The sequence below is a fragment of the Paroedura picta genome, chromosome 16 (genome assembly GCF_049243985.1).
Source record: "Paroedura picta isolate Pp20150507F chromosome 16, Ppicta_v3.0, whole genome shotgun sequence".
NCBI lineage: Eukaryota > Metazoa > Chordata > Lepidosauria > Squamata > Gekkonidae > Paroedura > Paroedura picta.
In genome coordinates, this window is record NC_135384.1 from 16,380,723 (window position 1) to 16,397,107 (window position 16,385).

Genomic DNA, 16,385 nt, shown 5'->3' on the forward strand with positions numbered 1-16,385 from the left:
GACAGTGGAAATAAAGCATCAGCACTTATGGAAAGGGTGGTATAAAAATCTAATAAAATAAATTATGCAGCCCAGGTCATGATAACTTGTGGGCAGCCAGGCAAAAAAACAGCATGAGGAAAGGGCAGAAACTTGCAGAGCTATTTCCCCCAATATTAGAACAAGAACAAGCTTGTTTGGTTCAAAGTAAGATGTGAAGCCTATCTCTTCAGGGACCAACTAGCCACCCCAGCCACTAAAACATTGGTCTTATCAGCCTCTCCTGACCCCCAGCTGCTTCTTCTTTCCCACCTGCTCTGCAACCTAACATGCCCCCCCACCCCCGAACAGTTTGGCTTCACAAGATGCCAGCTCACGCACATGCTCACAGTACTAAGCTGTGCAGTTAGGTTCACACAAGCCTGCTACAGAGCTGAAAAGGTGCGTCTTCCAGACTTAATCAGCAGGAACAAGTACACAGCATATCAAGGCCTGTTTTAAAAAAAGAGAATTCCTAATTGTTAAACAGGCTTCTTTGGCTGCACTTGCAGTTCTTTCTTCATAGTAAGTTGCCCCCCACAAAATGCATACTTTTGCAAAGCAGCGGTGGAAGTTGGGGGGGGAAATACTTCTACAGGGAATCAGAGCTTCGAGTATTCTAGAGAGCCAGTGTAGTGTAGTGGTTAAGAGTGGCAACTTCTGATCTGGCAAGCCAGGTTTGATTTTTTTCTCCTCATGCACCCAGCTGTGTGACCTTGGGATCATCACAGCCCTGATATGCTATTCTGACCAAGCAGTCCTGTCACAGCTCTCTCAGCCTCACCTACCTCACAGGATGCCGGTTGATGCGAGAGGAAGGGAAGGCGCTTGTAAGCCGCGTTGAGATTCCTTCGGGCAGTGAAAAGCAGGGTATACAAGCCAACTATTCTTCCAAGGAACTACCTGCCATTCCCATGTAAACATCCAACTAGAGAGTCCTTTTCAAATGCAATCTCTTTATGCTCTTGCACGGAAAGCCACAACATTGGAGCCTGGCTGCACCAGCATCCCACTGTATTAGATCTTACAAAAACCCCTTTCTAGACAGACTGACTGCATTAAAATCATAGAGTCATAGAGTTGGAAGGGGCCATACAGGCCATCTAGTCCAACCCCCTGCTCAACGCAGGATCAGCCCTAAGCATCCTAAAGCATCCAAGAAAAGTGTGTATCCAACCTTTGCTTGAAGACTGCCAGTGAGGGGGAGCTCACCACCTCCTTAGGCAGCCTATTCCACTGCTGAACTACTCTGTGAAATTTTTTTCCTGATATCTAGCCTATATCGTTGTACTTGTAGTTTAAACCCATTACTGCGTGCTCTTTCCTCTGCAGCCAGTTGAAGTCCCTAAATATCAAATGTTCACTCCAGCATGCTTGTTTCCTGTCCTCAGACTTTTTGGCAGATACCTCCATATTCTCTATTCACAACGGCTGTGTTCCTGCCAAATGGGAGACTGACACTGTAGACTTAGGCACGTGCTATTGCACTGTTCCTACTATAATGACATTCACTCACAATGTATCATACCAGTGTTAGCAGGCTGCACGGGAAGATCAGAGCAGTTCTACATCTCTGCTTCTCTCTGATGTCTCTTCAGAAATAACGCGTAACACTGCAAAAATTGGTATGAAGGCATGCATGCAACATATGCAAGCAGATGGTTAAGTCCATAAACAGGGCTGAATTATGACACTGTTAAATTCTGATTTTAGGATTTTATGTAGCAAGTTTTTTAAAGCTGATCCGATACTGAGATAAACGGAACTTGGAGAAAACAGGGAGCAGCTAGACAGCAAGCAGAAATCTGCCACTGGCCACGGAATCCTATGGAAGCAGGACCAAAAATGCAGTTGGAAAGCTGGATCACTCAGAGACAGAAGATTCAGTAGCTCCAAGAAAGCCAGTCTCTGATCTGCACATGCAACACTGGTGAAAAATCACAGCTGCAGGGCAACTGAAGTAACAGCAAGCCACTCTGAACACACAGTGTAATAGAGACCGGGGAAAATCTCTGCAGACTTCGCTGGGTAGTTCTGCTCCGCTGCGCAACATGCAAATGCTTTCGGCATCTTTCAGCACCCCCTCTGTGACTGAGAATTATCCCTAATCAGAAGGAAGCTGTTGTCAGCCTTCAGGTTTCCCCCACCCCTACCCGGGTATTTATTCTTGTAGCTTGCACATACGCCTCCCACTCACCGTTTTAAAATTAAGCACAACAGAGCCATTCATGTTTCACCTCGAGTGTTGTTAAGAAACACACAAAGCCCTTGCTGTGGATTGGGAGCTCTGTCTCCGCCCCGCAAAAATATTAAGACTTTGCTTTCCCCCCAGCGTCCCCCAACCAGGGCAGAAAACAAGGAGACGAGGGCTGGATTTGAGTGAGCTTAACATTCCCCTTTAATAACCCGACACACTAGAAGTACAGTGGCTTTGTTTTGGCCGGGGGATCGCAGAAGTCACTGGAGAGGCAGCGAGTCTGTTGGTGGGCAGGCCCCGATGGCCACAGCACTGCCCCAGTTAACAGCTCTTATTACTACTATTATTAGCACGGGTTGGTTTGGTTGGTGTGTTTTTTTTATTTTTTTTCCTTAAAAACCAGACACACAAGTGAGTTGATTCTAAAAGGAATATCCCAGGACCGACCCAGCCCTCCCCGAAGCCCCAGCGCCTGGAGCAGAGGGGAGGGGGCTGAGCACCCCTCCCCTCAGCCTTCCAGACTCATCCAGCCCCTCAAGAGCCTCCCCCCGCCCCCCGCCCCCCACGTAATAAATAATTGCGCTCAGAAGCCTCGGTGCCCAGCAGGGGAGGAGGAAAGGAGAGGCAAGTGGCCCACAGATTGCACAGGGCAGTTGCGCTGCATGGCAGGCAGGGGGTGCCAGAGCACAGGAGGCAACTTTCTGTTCTTAGCAGCAAAACCACAGGACCCCCTCCCCACAAAAGCAGATGGGCCCCAGCACTGGGGCTCACACACTCCAGTTGGGCAGGTGGCTACCCCAACGCACTGGGTGGGGCAAAGAAGCAGCAGTAACCTCACCCTTCACGCCCTGCAGCAGCACATAAGGACAGCGGAGAGGGAGATATGAGGACTGGGTGAGGCAGCGGCTGCTGAGGCTCCAGGCTGGCAATGGGTGGCAGGAAGGCGAGCAGGCTTGGGAGGAGGGGAGAGAAGAAGAGAAGGGGGCCCTGCCAATCCCTGACTCCTGTGCCCCCTTGGCGGCTGAAGGCAGCAGTGTTGGCAGAGTCCCTTAAGAGAGCTGGAAGGGAGATGGAGGGGCAGGGGGAGGGCATGTTTGTGCCCGGAGCCGGTCAGTTCTATTTGAGGCAGCGCTCAAAGTAAGTGGAGCCAATGTAGCCACCCCGCATAGAGCGCTGGACGTTCTGCTCAAACAGGCGTCTGTTGTTCTGGAGGACTTCAGCAGCCTCTTTGTTCAGGGGGTCTTCAGGGTTTGGCTCCTAGGAAAGAAGAGAGAGAAACTGTTAAATGCTGACACCATCATTCTTGTTCTATCACAAATTGGGCCCCACTCAACTCAACATGTACACCCCAATCCAATACACAATGCGTACTAAAATCCACGTATCCCACTACATGGGAAGAATTTGCTTTTTGTCAAGAATTCAACAAGAGTGCACCCATGAGAGAAAGGAAGTGACTAGCTCTTACAACTGCTGAAAGATGCTTCAACATCTACTGGAGGCACCTCACAAAAGTCAGAGGGGAACCAAGCAGGGTCTTTCTGCAGCTGGTACTCCATTTCCTTTGCCCTGAAGATAAGCTAACATATGCAAGTGTGCCACCCCACTGGGCTTTATGCAGAGCACCGCGTTCATCACCCCCAGGCTTACATGCTCCCTGAATCCTGTTACTTCTCTTCTCAGAGTTTAGGAGGACTTTGAGAGCCAGCCTGGTGTAGTGGTTAAAAGGGGTGGACTCCAAACGGGAGAACCAGGTTTGATTCTCCACTCCTCCACATGCAGCCAGCTGAGTGACCTTGAGCTAGTCACAGTTCTCTTCAAGCTGTTCTTGCACAGCAGTCTGGTGGAGTTCTCGCAGTCCCTCTTACTCACAGGGACTGTCAGTTGTAGGGAAAGGAAAAGAAAGGTGTTTGTAAAATGTTTTGAGATTCTTTCAGGTAATGAAAAGTGAGGTATAAAAAACCCACCTCTTCTCTTTGAGAACTCATGCATTCTAGTGCTTCTGTCCCTAACTACAAGACTTCTCCATTAGCCTAAAATCAACAGAGCATGCCAGAAAGCAGGGGTGGGCAAACTGTGGCCCCCCAGATGTCCATGGACTACAATTCCCATGAGCCAGCAAAAGCTATTTATTTATTAATAAATATCAATGATTTATTTATTATCTGGAACAGCTTGCACTGTGCAAATAAAAGGGTAAGGGATAGGGGGTGGAGAGTGGGCAGGGCCTGTCTGGACTTTGGGCCAATCAGGACACATGACACACATCCGGATTGGCCCGAAGTTCGGAAAGGCCCACCTCCCACAGCCCTGGCCAGGAAAGCTCTGGTGAACTCACCACTATTGCGCTCCTGGCCACCCAAGCCCAGCAGAAAGTGTGGTGGGGAGGGATGGCTACCATTCCCCCTTAGGCCAGGAAGCCCTCATGCCACCTCACAGAGGCTGCATGAGGACTTCCCGGGCCAATGGGGGCCGTGAGGGGAAGGGGGGTGGCTTCCCTTCCCCCTTGGGTCGGGAAGCCTACTGGAAAATCCTCTTTCTCTCTCTCTTTCCTTTCTACCTCTTCCTACATCTCTCCTTCTATATCTCTGCCTTTCTGTCTCCCTCTATCCCTCTCACCCTTCCTTCCTTCCTCTGTAACACTCTTCTATTTTTCCTTACTCTCTGTCTTTCTGTATTTTTCTCCCTCTTTCTCCCCCTCTACCTCTACTTCTCTGCCATTATTAATTTCTCTTACATTCTCCCTCTTTCTCTATAATTCTCTCTGTCGTCTTCTCGCTCTCTTACTCTCTATATTCCTGTCCTTTCTTTCTCTCTTCCTTAGTTTCTTCCATTCCACCTATATTTCTGGCTATCACTCTTTTCCCTCTCTCTTCTTTCCTTTCCTTTCCTTTCTCTTCCTTTCTTTTTCCCAATCCTTTCTCTCTCTTTCTCTCTCTCTTTGTATCTCTCTATCTTAATCACTCTCTCCCTTTCTACCTCCCTTTCTCTTTGCTATTTTCCCTTCCCCCATTCTAGTGCCCATTGTATCAGCTACAACAGGCTTTAATTCTAGTATTACATAATATCTAATGTACAATAGTACATTAAACTGATATGTATAACCACTAAGCTGATATGTATAACCATTTTTCTTTTTTTCTGTGTGGTTCTTCCTTTAGGGAAAATTCCAAAAATATTAAATAAATAAATGTTTGTGTGAAAGGGTGCATTTCTTTCTAGTTTCTATGCTCAGGTCCATACCCTGCTCAGCTTGTGTGCAGATGGACAGAGAGACCAATTGCTGGACAAGACTCCCCACCCTTCATGGGCTTCCATTTCCACACATACTCACCAAGAAGAGATACTGCAGGCCATAAATTATAGAGTTTATTGTTAGTACAGGCTTCCAGTCCTCTCTGCGGGACAAAAGAACAGGACAGAGATGAGGATCGCAATCCAGCACGAAGGAGAGACAGAACCAAAGGACACCAGCTTAGGATCAGAGCCCAGTAAACAGCAATGCAACACCAAACCCATTTGTCATTTTACCAAGGACCAAGACAGCATGTTTAGGTGTTTGAAAATGCTGTGAAAACACTTCCTGAAATTGCATTTGGGGTGGCTCATTGCCCCGAGACAAATCTATCTTGGAGTAAAAAAAAAATCTGGTTTTGGTGGCTGAAGGAAGTATGTTTAACTCCCAGCGCCTGTTTTAAACACCTAACGCCTTGATACACACTTTCACGTAAGGTGAAATGAACAGACTGCATCCATCCAGGTTTTGCACACAATCCTGTCCCCCAATTCTTTTCGTCACTGCCTCTCGTGTGATTTTTGCCCAGGAAAATCCCATGATTCCTACCCTCGCCTTTCTGAGTTGCCAAAGGTGACCTCCTCCCTTTTTCGCCAGCTGAAAAGCTGGCTGGATCCAACACCCTTTGTTTACATTTCTTTCTCATCCTTCCACTCAAATCAGAATATTAGTTCCTCATCTTTTGGCAGAAACAACAGGGCCATATCACTCCAGAGCCCAACACTGCTATCCTGATTAAGAGTGCCCTAAAAGAAGCACAGGATTGGTTTTGTTTGTTTTTTACCCCAATATACAAACAAAAATACCTTTTTGATAGAAATACCTGCTTGATAGAAGCAGGCCTATTCCAGGTGAAAGAATCACTTAATTTTTCTGGGGATGTTTAGATCCCAGCATTTCCCGTTTATAGGAAAAAAGTTTTAAATGAACATATGGGGAGATACTGTTTACAAATGTGCAGGTGACAACATCAAGAATTTATAAACTGTACTCTGAATATTGTAATTTGATGATTTTTGTGAACTGCCCAGAGCCTGTTTGTCAGGAAAGGCCATATATGAGCCTAAGAAACAAATGTTCAAAAAGGACATCATTGTAGAGCCAAACCTTCAGGCATTTTGTCAAAAATCCTCTGCAATCGTCACAGAACTTCGTCCACAAGTGATGATAAATAGCACAGAATGCTTGAACTAGATAAAGGCACATTTTTATGACTGCATTACCAACTACTAATTCAAGTTAGACCCCATTTCTGATACTGCAATTATACAGAAGCTCACCACGTTAACAGAGTATCAGCACAGCATTCCAGTCCAAAAACAAAGAGCAACCACAGCCCAAGTTCAGAACTCAACTGAGAGGCAGCAATAAGGGGCTGCAACAGCATGGATGACAAGTGGATTTTCAGATGACTAGGTGAATAGGGAACTGGCTAGAAAACTGCAGCCAGTCCAGTGCTTGTCAATGGTATTTCCTCAGACAGCAGTTCTCAACCTGGGGGTCAGGACCCCATTGGGGATCGAATGACCCTTTTACAGGGGTTGCAGCAGGGTGGGCAGCTTGGCTGGGGGGGGGGGGCGCCGCCACTGTTGCTGCTCCTCCTGCAGGCGCCACCCGACAGCCTTGCGGGGTAGATCGAGATAGAGCGTTCGTCTGTCTGGAGCAGCAGAAAAGAGCAAGATTGGCATGGTGGGACAAGAGGCAGAACTGCACTGAGAAACCCCAGGAAAAAAAACAATTTATATACATGAACAATGGATCTTCACACCATTGGTCAGTTTCGGTTTAATTTCTGTGACAGGACACTTGCATAATTTTATGGTTGGGGGTCACCACAACATGAGGAACTGTATTAAAGGGTCGTGGCATTAGGAAGGTTGAGAACCACTGGATTAGAGGGAGGTGAGCAATGGGATGCCACAGGGCTAGGTACTGGGTCCGGTACTGTTCAACATCTTTTTCAATGATCTGGATGAGGGAGTGGAGGGACTCCTCATTAAATTTGCAGATGACACCAAATTGGGAAGATAAGACAACACCCCAGAAAATAGAGATAAAAGTTCAACAAGATCTGAACATGCTGGAAAAGTGAGCAAATGAGAAAAAGATAAAATTCAATAAGGATAAGAGCAGAGTTATCTGGGTCACAAAAGTGAGAAACATGCATACTGGATGGAAGACATACTTCTGGGCAGCAGTGTGTGTGAATGAGATCTTGGAATATTTGAGGACTGTAAGCTAAATATGATCAGACAGTGTGATGCGGCAGTAAAGAAGGCAAATGCAGTCTTGGGCTGCATCAATAGAGGCATCATATCAAAATCACAATATAGTTCCCACTGTATACCACATTGGTCAAACCCCACCTGGAGTACTGTGTGCAGTTCTGGAGGCCTCACTTCCAAACAGATGTGGACAAAATTGAGAGGGTACAGAGAAGATGATCCGGGGTCTGGGGACCAAGCCTTATGAGGGAAGGCTGAGGGACTTTGGAATGTGCAGCTTGGAGAAGAAGAGGCTGAGAGGAGACATGATTGCTATCTTTTAAATATTTGAAAGGTTGTCACTTAGAGGAGGGCCAGGAGCAGTTTCGGTTGGCAGCAGGATAGCACTTGCAGTAATGGCTTTAAAGTACGTGTAGAACACTACTGGCTACATAGCAAGGGGGGAATTCAGTTAGAGTAGTTCAGAAGTAGAATCTACTGCCTAAGGAGGCGCTGAGCTCCCCCTCACTGGCAGTCTTCAAACAGCAGCTAGACAGATCCTTATCATGGATGCTTTGGGATGATCCCGCATGAAGCTGGGGGGTGGAGCGGACAAGACAGCCTGTATGATTCTATCCCCTACAGTGAGGGAGTCAATACAGGTAACAATACCCACAACTAAAACACACAGCTGCAGAGATAATGGGCAGCAGACCCTGCTTAGTACCTGAGTATATTTAGGCAGACGTTGCCTTCTAGGTCTATGTTGGGATGATACACCATGGTCTCACACTTCACCTTCGGTGGGTCGTGAGGGTAGCCTTGCCCCACCTGCAGTCGAGATTCAAGACAAAAAGACAAAGCGGGGTTAACTTTCCCGTGACCCTCACCAAAAATTAATTACCCCAAAGCCCCGTATCACAATCTTGGTAAGGTGACCAGGTGGAAAGATACACACCTTTTATCCTCAGGTCAGCTTCTCCTATATCTCACTCTCCGATATCTCGCTCTAACTCCTTTCTATGTTTTTTTCCTTGCATTGTTTTTTCTTTCTTAGTGATTCAGTGGGAGAGCAACTGCTTGGTAAGCAGAAGGTCCCTGTTCAATCCCCAGCATCTCCAGGTGATGGGAATCAGGTAACAGGTGATGTGAAAGTGAAACAGGTGATGTGATGTGCACAGAGTTCTGCGCCAGTTGTGTGCAGGTGCCACCCCCCCTCCCCCGTGCCGCTGGCCGCTTCGGGCCGGAATAGCCACTTTGGCTGTTTTCTTCTCTTTAGCCAGGGCAATATTGGATGAGCAAAATATACCCCAGGGCAGTGATCTATAACAGATTGTCTTCCATGCCTACTAAAACAAGATCTTACAGGCAACGTAAACTACCCCAGGGACACCACAAAAAAATAGGGAGACTGCTTACCTTAAAACTGAAAACAAACTTCCCGCCTTTATAGAAGCCCTGCAAAGCAAAAGTTGAAAGGGGAAAAAATCATAAGTAAATTTGGAACTCCAAGCAAAACAGAATGAAAAAACTCATTAAGATTAGCCAGCCTGGATTTAAGGATTTGCAGAGTCCATAGCACCAGAGGCAGTTTAAGGAATTGCAAGGCCTCAGTAGAGCACCAGTGATGCTGTACTGTAACAGCAGAGCACCCATCCCAGGGATAGTTGGAACTTTGGAAGCAAATCAGCTTTTTTTTTTTTTTGGTTCTTGTAGTCCACAAGCCGCATAAGTATGAAGACCTCCTGACAATCATAGGGTGAAGGTCCCCTAATCGTACAGCACTGCAGGGTCCCTGGAACGACAGGGCCTGTAGCACATGTTACTAGGATTAACTGCCTGAGATTAGCTAGGAAAGCTGAATTTAGAATTCTGAAGTTCAACTTTTCCAGTCCCTGAATCATAGAGGTCGAATTTGAGCACAGTCCACAAAAATCAGAAACTCTGCATAGGTTGCCCTGCCTTGCCAGTGCCTGATTTCAACCAACAGGCTGGATCCAGACTACACTGGCTGTGTCCCTCCTCCCAGCACAGACCCTTTAGGATCCCCTATCCTGCAGTTACAGCACTGCATGGGATTCAGTGAGAGGCACGACCATTTCACTCTGCTGCTAGAAAATGCAGTCTGGGTTCAAACCACCCCCTCCAACTATTTGCGGTAATTTGTCAAAGACTAGGAACTCCAGAAGACTGGGATAGAAATGTATACAGGTATAACACCCCCCCCTCTCTCTCTCTCACACACACACACACACAATCAAAAAATGAAGCTGAAACCACAGGTGAAGATTCTGTTTAGAGACCTTCTGTATTTTCCAGTTGCTGCCAAGCAGTCATGTATACTTAGAAACCAGAAGCCTTCTGTTTGAAGTCACAAACAATTGCTCCTTGGGTTTCTAAGTTCACATGCACACCTTCACCCACACCAGACATGGCAGATCATTTTCTATCACCTCATCCTAGCTTGATTTTTATTTACAGCACCTCTCCACATGAAAAAGGCAATGCAAAATGGGGGACTCACAGGTCCAAGTTTTGATGCAATGACAATCCCCCCTCCCCCTTTTGCAACTTGCACATAAACCTTGAAGCTTTGCAATATGAGGTTCAGAATTTATCCACTCCAGTAAACCCTGGCTTCTCGTTTGTCATCTCACCACAGGGTGGCACAATCAAAATATATGGAAAGCCAAGATATGCTTAAAATCAAGCCACAGATTCCAACGGCTTCCTGTGTCAACTGTTTAGACTCAGTCCAGAGCTGAAAACCACATTCATGATTTTGCGGCCCAGAATAAGCCATCAATTTCCCACCTCAGGACAGAATGAGATGCTTGGCAGAGCAGAAAGCACCAATTTCAGCAGGCCCATGATCAGGTCACCATCACAAAAACAGCTACAAGGAAAGAATGTGGCTGGAGGTGAAAATTACATATGGCCCAGCCTTGGAAAGCTCTGCATTAAGGATATCCTGGAGGCTAGAAGAGAACAGGGGCTGGGAATGCACTAAATAAACTGAACTTCAGAAATCTCCATAATGCAGAAAATTTGGATAGTAAAATACAGGCATGCTTTAATTCAATGGAAAGCAGAAAGAGTCCGGGTGGGATACAGGATTCCCATCATGATTCCAAAGAATTCAGTCTTCCTGATTCTTGCTACTACGGCAATTTTTAATTTACCGACTTTGTGGTTTATAATTGCCATAGCAGTAAAATGTATGCTCAATTGCAGTATTTTCAACTATTAATGGATTAGTTTCGTTTGTGCTTTAAAGCCACAGCAATAAAATTCACTCCCAACAATATTACTGCAGTTTTTGTGTCCATGCCACAAGTGACATATAACAGAATGGCTATTAGTAAATAAACGTCCTTGGAAAAGAAGTGGCCAAAATGGCACCCAGATTCTTTGACAGCACAATTGGTGGGGCATAAGATACAAAACCTGGAAACAACTACTGTAATATATCTTTCTACCTTCATATTTGGCTACAGGCTAAGTGGGCGGAGAGTGGGCGGGGCCCCTCACCAGGACAGAAAGCAGTTCTAGCCAATCGGGTGAGGGCACAATCTAGGCCCTTACCAGGACAGGCCAGAAAGGCTTCTAGGCCTTCACCAGGACAGGACAGAAAGCGACGGGACACCGTGAGTAAAGAAGGAGGCCTTCTCTTCAGGGAAGGTGTGCTTCTAGGCCTGAGGGGAAGGCCATGCCGCTGCCGGGGAATGGGGAGGAGGCCTTCCCACCGGGCCCAGAAACACCGCCTCTATGTGTCTGCTGGGCGGCCATGGCAGGCGGGCGGGCCTTTCAAAGCCCGTTCTCATGAATGGGCTTTGAATCTAGTAGTTAATAATGAGAACAAAAACCCCACAAACACCTAAATATTTTGTGTACTGCTTGCTGCATTGTTACTTATAGCCAGCATGTCAGGATTGACCCAAACACAAACACTGCACAACTACTAGCAGAAGACCTTCTCATCCCTCTCTCTCCCTAACACAATCACAGGCCCTGCCACAAAACTCTTCCCTGTTTAGACTGCAGGCTAATACCTGATTACACTTCAGTAACAAACCCGTTATCAGGGCCAGTACGGTCAAGGCCACCTGTATTACAGAGAAGGCCAATTGTGTCCCTCCAAAACAAGGAATTAAAGTCACACTGCAAAGGCCAAGCACACAGCAACACGACCCACTATCTGAGTTTTCAAGGAGGCTTAACTCCTTCATGGCCCTGCCCCAGAGGCAAAAGGGCAGAACATGAGGCTGGAATCCACAGGGTGAGACAGGGCAGAGCATCTTGCAGAAACGCTTCATAAACAATGCAGTCACAGACCTGAGGACTGGAGACATTTTTAATAAGCATAATTTCCCAGAATATGGAAGTCCTACAAGGAATCAGGCCCAGAGGCAGAATCATGAGACGGCAGAGAGTCAATCAGCTCTCGCCATAGCCGTCTACCCTTTTTTCGGGCCAGAGCAGCATCCAACAATACTGCATACCGACACTAGCTGTTACTACTTGCCAGTCAATTCAAACTGAGCTTCCCCGCTCTGTAATCAAGTTCCTTGCCCCATCCCCACCTGGGTTTTGTGTGGCCACTAACAGAACAAGTCACAACACACTGCATTTGGCCAGCTGGTTGTTTTTGCTGCCAGTCACTTACCTCATCAGGGCAGATAACTAACTTGAAGTTGAGGAGATCGTCTTGGTCTGAAAAGTCTATTTCACATGTTTTCGGCAAATTTAGTTCATTAATGTCTGGAAGGAAAAACAGAAGACACTGTCAATTTGCAGCAAAGAGGATTGTCGATCAAGTCAAATCCACCAGCCCTCCCTCCACTCCCCAGTCTCACAAGACAATGAAAATCACTATCTATTAATCTAATGTCTTTGGAAAACAGATGACAGAGTCAACATCACTGTGACTCCAAAATATGTCACATACTTGAGGGAAAGAAAGAATAAAACAATCGGGCATTTTGCAATACTAATGGCAGATATTTTCCTCAGCTCTTTCTTCTCTTTGAGCTTATTTTGAAAACCAGTGCACTGCAGGGGATATACTGTTGAATATTGACCAGAAGACCTTCAGTTCAAATTCCTGCTCAACCACACAGGGATGCGTGGATGACACAGCTTGAGTTATCTCACAGGTGTCACAAGAATAAAAATGGAGAAGCCCCAGCACATGCCTCTGAGCTACCCAAAGCAGGACATAAGAAGCACACCACACTTAGCCCTTCAGAACCAAGGTAACAGATACAATATTAAAATTAAAAGGGGAGATCTGGATTTTATCTCCACCCAGGCACTAAGCGCAAGGAGAGACCCAGAGCCTAGTATACCCCTAGAGTTGTTATAGGATTGGGGGGGGGGAGCAATCCATGTACGTTACCCTGAGCCCTTTAAAGGAGAGGGAAACTTAATGCACTTTGCAGACATATAGATTAAACAAAGGCTAGGTGCAAAGATTCAAACTGCTGACTTGCCAGAGCATACAAAGCATATTTTTTAACTTCATCCATGCAACCAGAGTCACTTGGAGAGCCAGAGAGGTGTGATGATTAAGAGCAGTAGCCTCTAGTCTAGAGAACTAGGTTTCATTCCTCCACATGCAGCCAGATGGGTGATTTTGGGCCAATCACTGTTCCCTCACAGCTCTCTCAGCCTCTCCTACCTTACAGCTTGTCTGTGGTGCAGAGAGGAAGGGAAGGCGATTATAAGCTGCTTTGAGACTGCTTCAAATAGTAAAAAGTGGGATATAAAAAAACAGCTCTCTCTTTACAATATAAACAAAATGCGGGCGTATCCTAGTCCAGTGTGCTGTGGTTAGAACATCAGACTAAGAATGCATGGACGTGGGAAGAAATCTGTACTCTGATGTTTAGTTAGAGCCAACGATTCTCTCAAAACATATCCCAGGGTTATTGGGGAAGCTCACAGAAGACCTTGCAACTGTGAGGATACTCCAAAGAAACAGCATTTCCACTTGCAGAAAAAGGGACTGGAGATTCCCAACTTCACAGGGTTTTTATGTGGAGGAAGCAGGAAAAGAAAGCGTGGAATCAATCCTTTGTTCTCAAGTCAATCAGCCTCACATATTTCTTTAAAAACCTAACCCACTTCACCACATTTCTGCAAAATATTTTCTTTTAATACCAGCCGCTTGTGCCGGTCATTCTTTATGGACTTAACCTGGCTCATAGAGGAAGAGAAAAAGTTAGTTTTTATACGCCACTTTCCACCCTCCAGAGGGCTGCCAGCCTCCAAGTGGGACCTGGGGATCCCCTGGAATTACCGCTCCTCCCCAGATTACAGAAAACGGATGCACTGGAGCAGGGGTAGTCAAACTGCGGCCCTCCAGATGTCCATGGACTACAATCCCCATGAGCCCCTGCCAGCATTCGCTGGCAGGGGCTCCTGGGAATTGTAGTCCATGGACATCTGGAGGGCCGCAGTTTGACTACCCCTGCACTGGAGGCTGAGCTCTGGCATTAAACCCCCCTGAGGTCCCAGTCCTCCAGAAGCGCCACTCCCCAATTCCCTGGGCCTCTCCACCCCCCGGGGTGGCCTGGGGGGCCTGGCAACCCCACTCCGAGCCAAGCAACCGGGGCGTGTATGTGTGTGTGGAAAGCGGGGCCAACCCAGACCCAACCCTCCTCCGCATCCCCCTTGGAGGCCCTTGGCGCGGCCTCCGTCGCCAACCTTTCTGGATGCGGAGCTGCGCGGCGGAGGCTTTCTTGCTGGAGCCTTTGGTGCCGCCGGCCGATTCCTCCTCCTTCTTCTGCTGCTTCAGCGAGAAAAGCTTGATCATGGTGGCGGGCTCCGTCCGCCCTTCTCGCTCTCGTCCCGGCCCCGGCCTCGGCCTCTCTCCCGCCTTCCTACCGCGGCCCGACCCAGCCCGGGGCTTGGCGAGGAGGAGGAGGAGGAGGAAGGGGGATGCCGCGGCCTGGCCTGGCCTAGCCGAGCCGGCCCGGGCGAGAGGGGCGGGGCGGGGAGAGGGAGGGAGGGAGGGAGAGGGAGGGGAGGCGCACGAGCCAAGCGCGACCAGCAACCGGGCCCCCGCCTCAGAGCGGCGCCGCTTCTCCCGCTGCGGGGCTTCGGTCTCGGCGGGGTCGGACGGCAACGGACAGCCCCTTTCGGCCCTTCCCGGAAGACCGTCGGCAACTTCCGCCTCTCGCGCGCCGCTCCAGTCCCGCCCCCCACGCACCGTCTCCGGAAGCGCTCGGCTCCCCTCGGCCCTTTCCGGCTCCGTCCGCTGGGCGCCTTCCGGCGGGGCTCAGGCTCCGGCCTCCAAAGGGGCTGCTGTGAGGCTGCCCCGCCACTTCGGCTGGCCGGCCATATGCGGGGCCAAGGGCGGGATGGAGCGGACCAGGCAGCCCGGGGCGGGACGGCCAACAGGTCTACCGACCGGCCTGAAGCCGCTTCCGAGACGGGCGAGGCTGTAGCCCAGTGCGCCTCCCCTCATGCAATGCAGAGCTGCTCCCGCAAGCCCTGGCGCTGGATCTCCTCGCCCCGCGGCAGAATAGGCTGGCTGCTGACGTGAGCACGGCTGCTCCTTGGGCGCCCAGCAGGCTTGTGGACCGCGAGCGCTTCTAGGGACAACGCAGAAGCCTGCAGGGCCGGGAACCGAGCGGGAGGACGCCGCAGACCAGGCTCTGATCTCAGGAGCCCAGGCTGGAAAATGGGGGCGGGGGAGCCCTGGCACCCGCACCGATGGAAGGCCTTTTTTGTCTCAGTTGACGGCATTGCTGGAAAGTTCGGCCTCCGTCGAGAAAAGGAAATGTCATCCGTTCCTTTGTGTGTGCTTGAGTTAATGCATTCAAGGGGGGGGACCGGGGGAAGGGGTCGCACGTGCTTCTCTTGGGCGAATGTTTTAGAAATCTGCCTGGCCCATATAGAAGACTTCTCACCCTTAATTATGTCCTTATGTCTTCTCACCCTTAATTTGGACCTTTTGTAGCCCAAGGGGTGGCCAAGCCCCTTTCAGCAGTTTCCTCATGGGAATTGTAATCCATGGACCTCTGGTGAGCCAATTTGGCCACCCCTGCAGGAGGGGCCCAGGAACCCAAGAAGAGCCCCTAAAAGGAATATGGTCCAAAATGCTTGAGAATGGCTGCAGCAGACATTGGTGAATATTTTAGAAACGGAAATGTTTTGTTACTGCTTTTGTTCACATCCCCGCACCCCTTCCTTTCATTGTCACACTCACCATTTCAACCCTCTGCACTATTTGAGCATTAGAAGATAATGCTGAAAGTTCAACTTCTGCCAGCAAGCCAGCCTGGTGGAATTGAGTCAGAAGATCAGGACTGGGACAAGGACTGCCAATCTGAATAGTTGACTGAGCCATGAGGAGAAAAGCTGAAAGTAATTTCATTTGTTCAGGTGTGGGTAGCATTTTTAACAGATACACTTAATGTGCAAGTGTGGAGCCGGCTTACGCCTTCGGGAATACATTTTTCTCCAGGCCACTTTTTCAAATACATGAAGTATCACTTTATTCTGCAACACTTCATTATACAGGATAAACAGTGAGATACTAACAACATAGATATTACACATATACAATAGCTGCAAAGTGATCAGCTGTCTAAAGCCCGATTTATAGCCCTACTGGAAAATTGATGACTCCAACTCTTGGCGATCCTATAGCTCAGTAGTCTCC

At 48.3% G+C, this 16,385-nt stretch overlaps 1 protein-coding gene across 1 annotated transcript; it reads right to left on the reverse strand.

Moving 5' to 3' along the window:
- Positions 1-2,392: 2,392 nt before the first annotated feature.
- On the reverse strand, positions 2,393-14,899 carry UBE2M (ubiquitin conjugating enzyme E2 M). Its single transcript, XM_077315225.1, has 6 exons — positions 14,423-14,899; positions 12,381-12,475; positions 9,134-9,172; positions 8,442-8,545; positions 5,550-5,613; positions 2,393-3,472 (listed from the first exon to the last, which is right to left on the reverse strand). The coding sequence occupies exons 1-6, from the start codon at positions 14,529-14,531 to the stop codon at positions 3,332-3,334; spliced, it is 552 nt and encodes a 183-aa protein (XP_077171340.1). The 5' UTR covers positions 14,532-14,899; the 3' UTR covers positions 2,393-3,331.
- Between the last annotated feature and the right edge of the window lie 1,486 nt (positions 14,900-16,385).

What these genes read in the sequence shown, in the direction of transcription:
- UBE2M (XM_077315225.1), bottom strand. Translation starts at nt 14,531, where the DNA reads ATGATCAAGCTTTTCTCGCTGAAGCAGCAGAAGAAGGAGGAGGAATCG. An exon ending in GCAGCTCCGCATCCAGAAAG is followed by an intron (nt 12,476 to 14,422) that starts GTTGGCGACGGA and finishes TTTTCCTTCCAG; the next exon opens with ACATTAATGAACTAAATTTG. An exon ending in GCCTGCAGTATCTCTTCTTG is followed by an intron (nt 3,473 to 5,549) that starts GTGAGTATGTGT and finishes CTTCTTTCCTAG; the next exon opens with GAGCCAAACCCTGAAGACCC.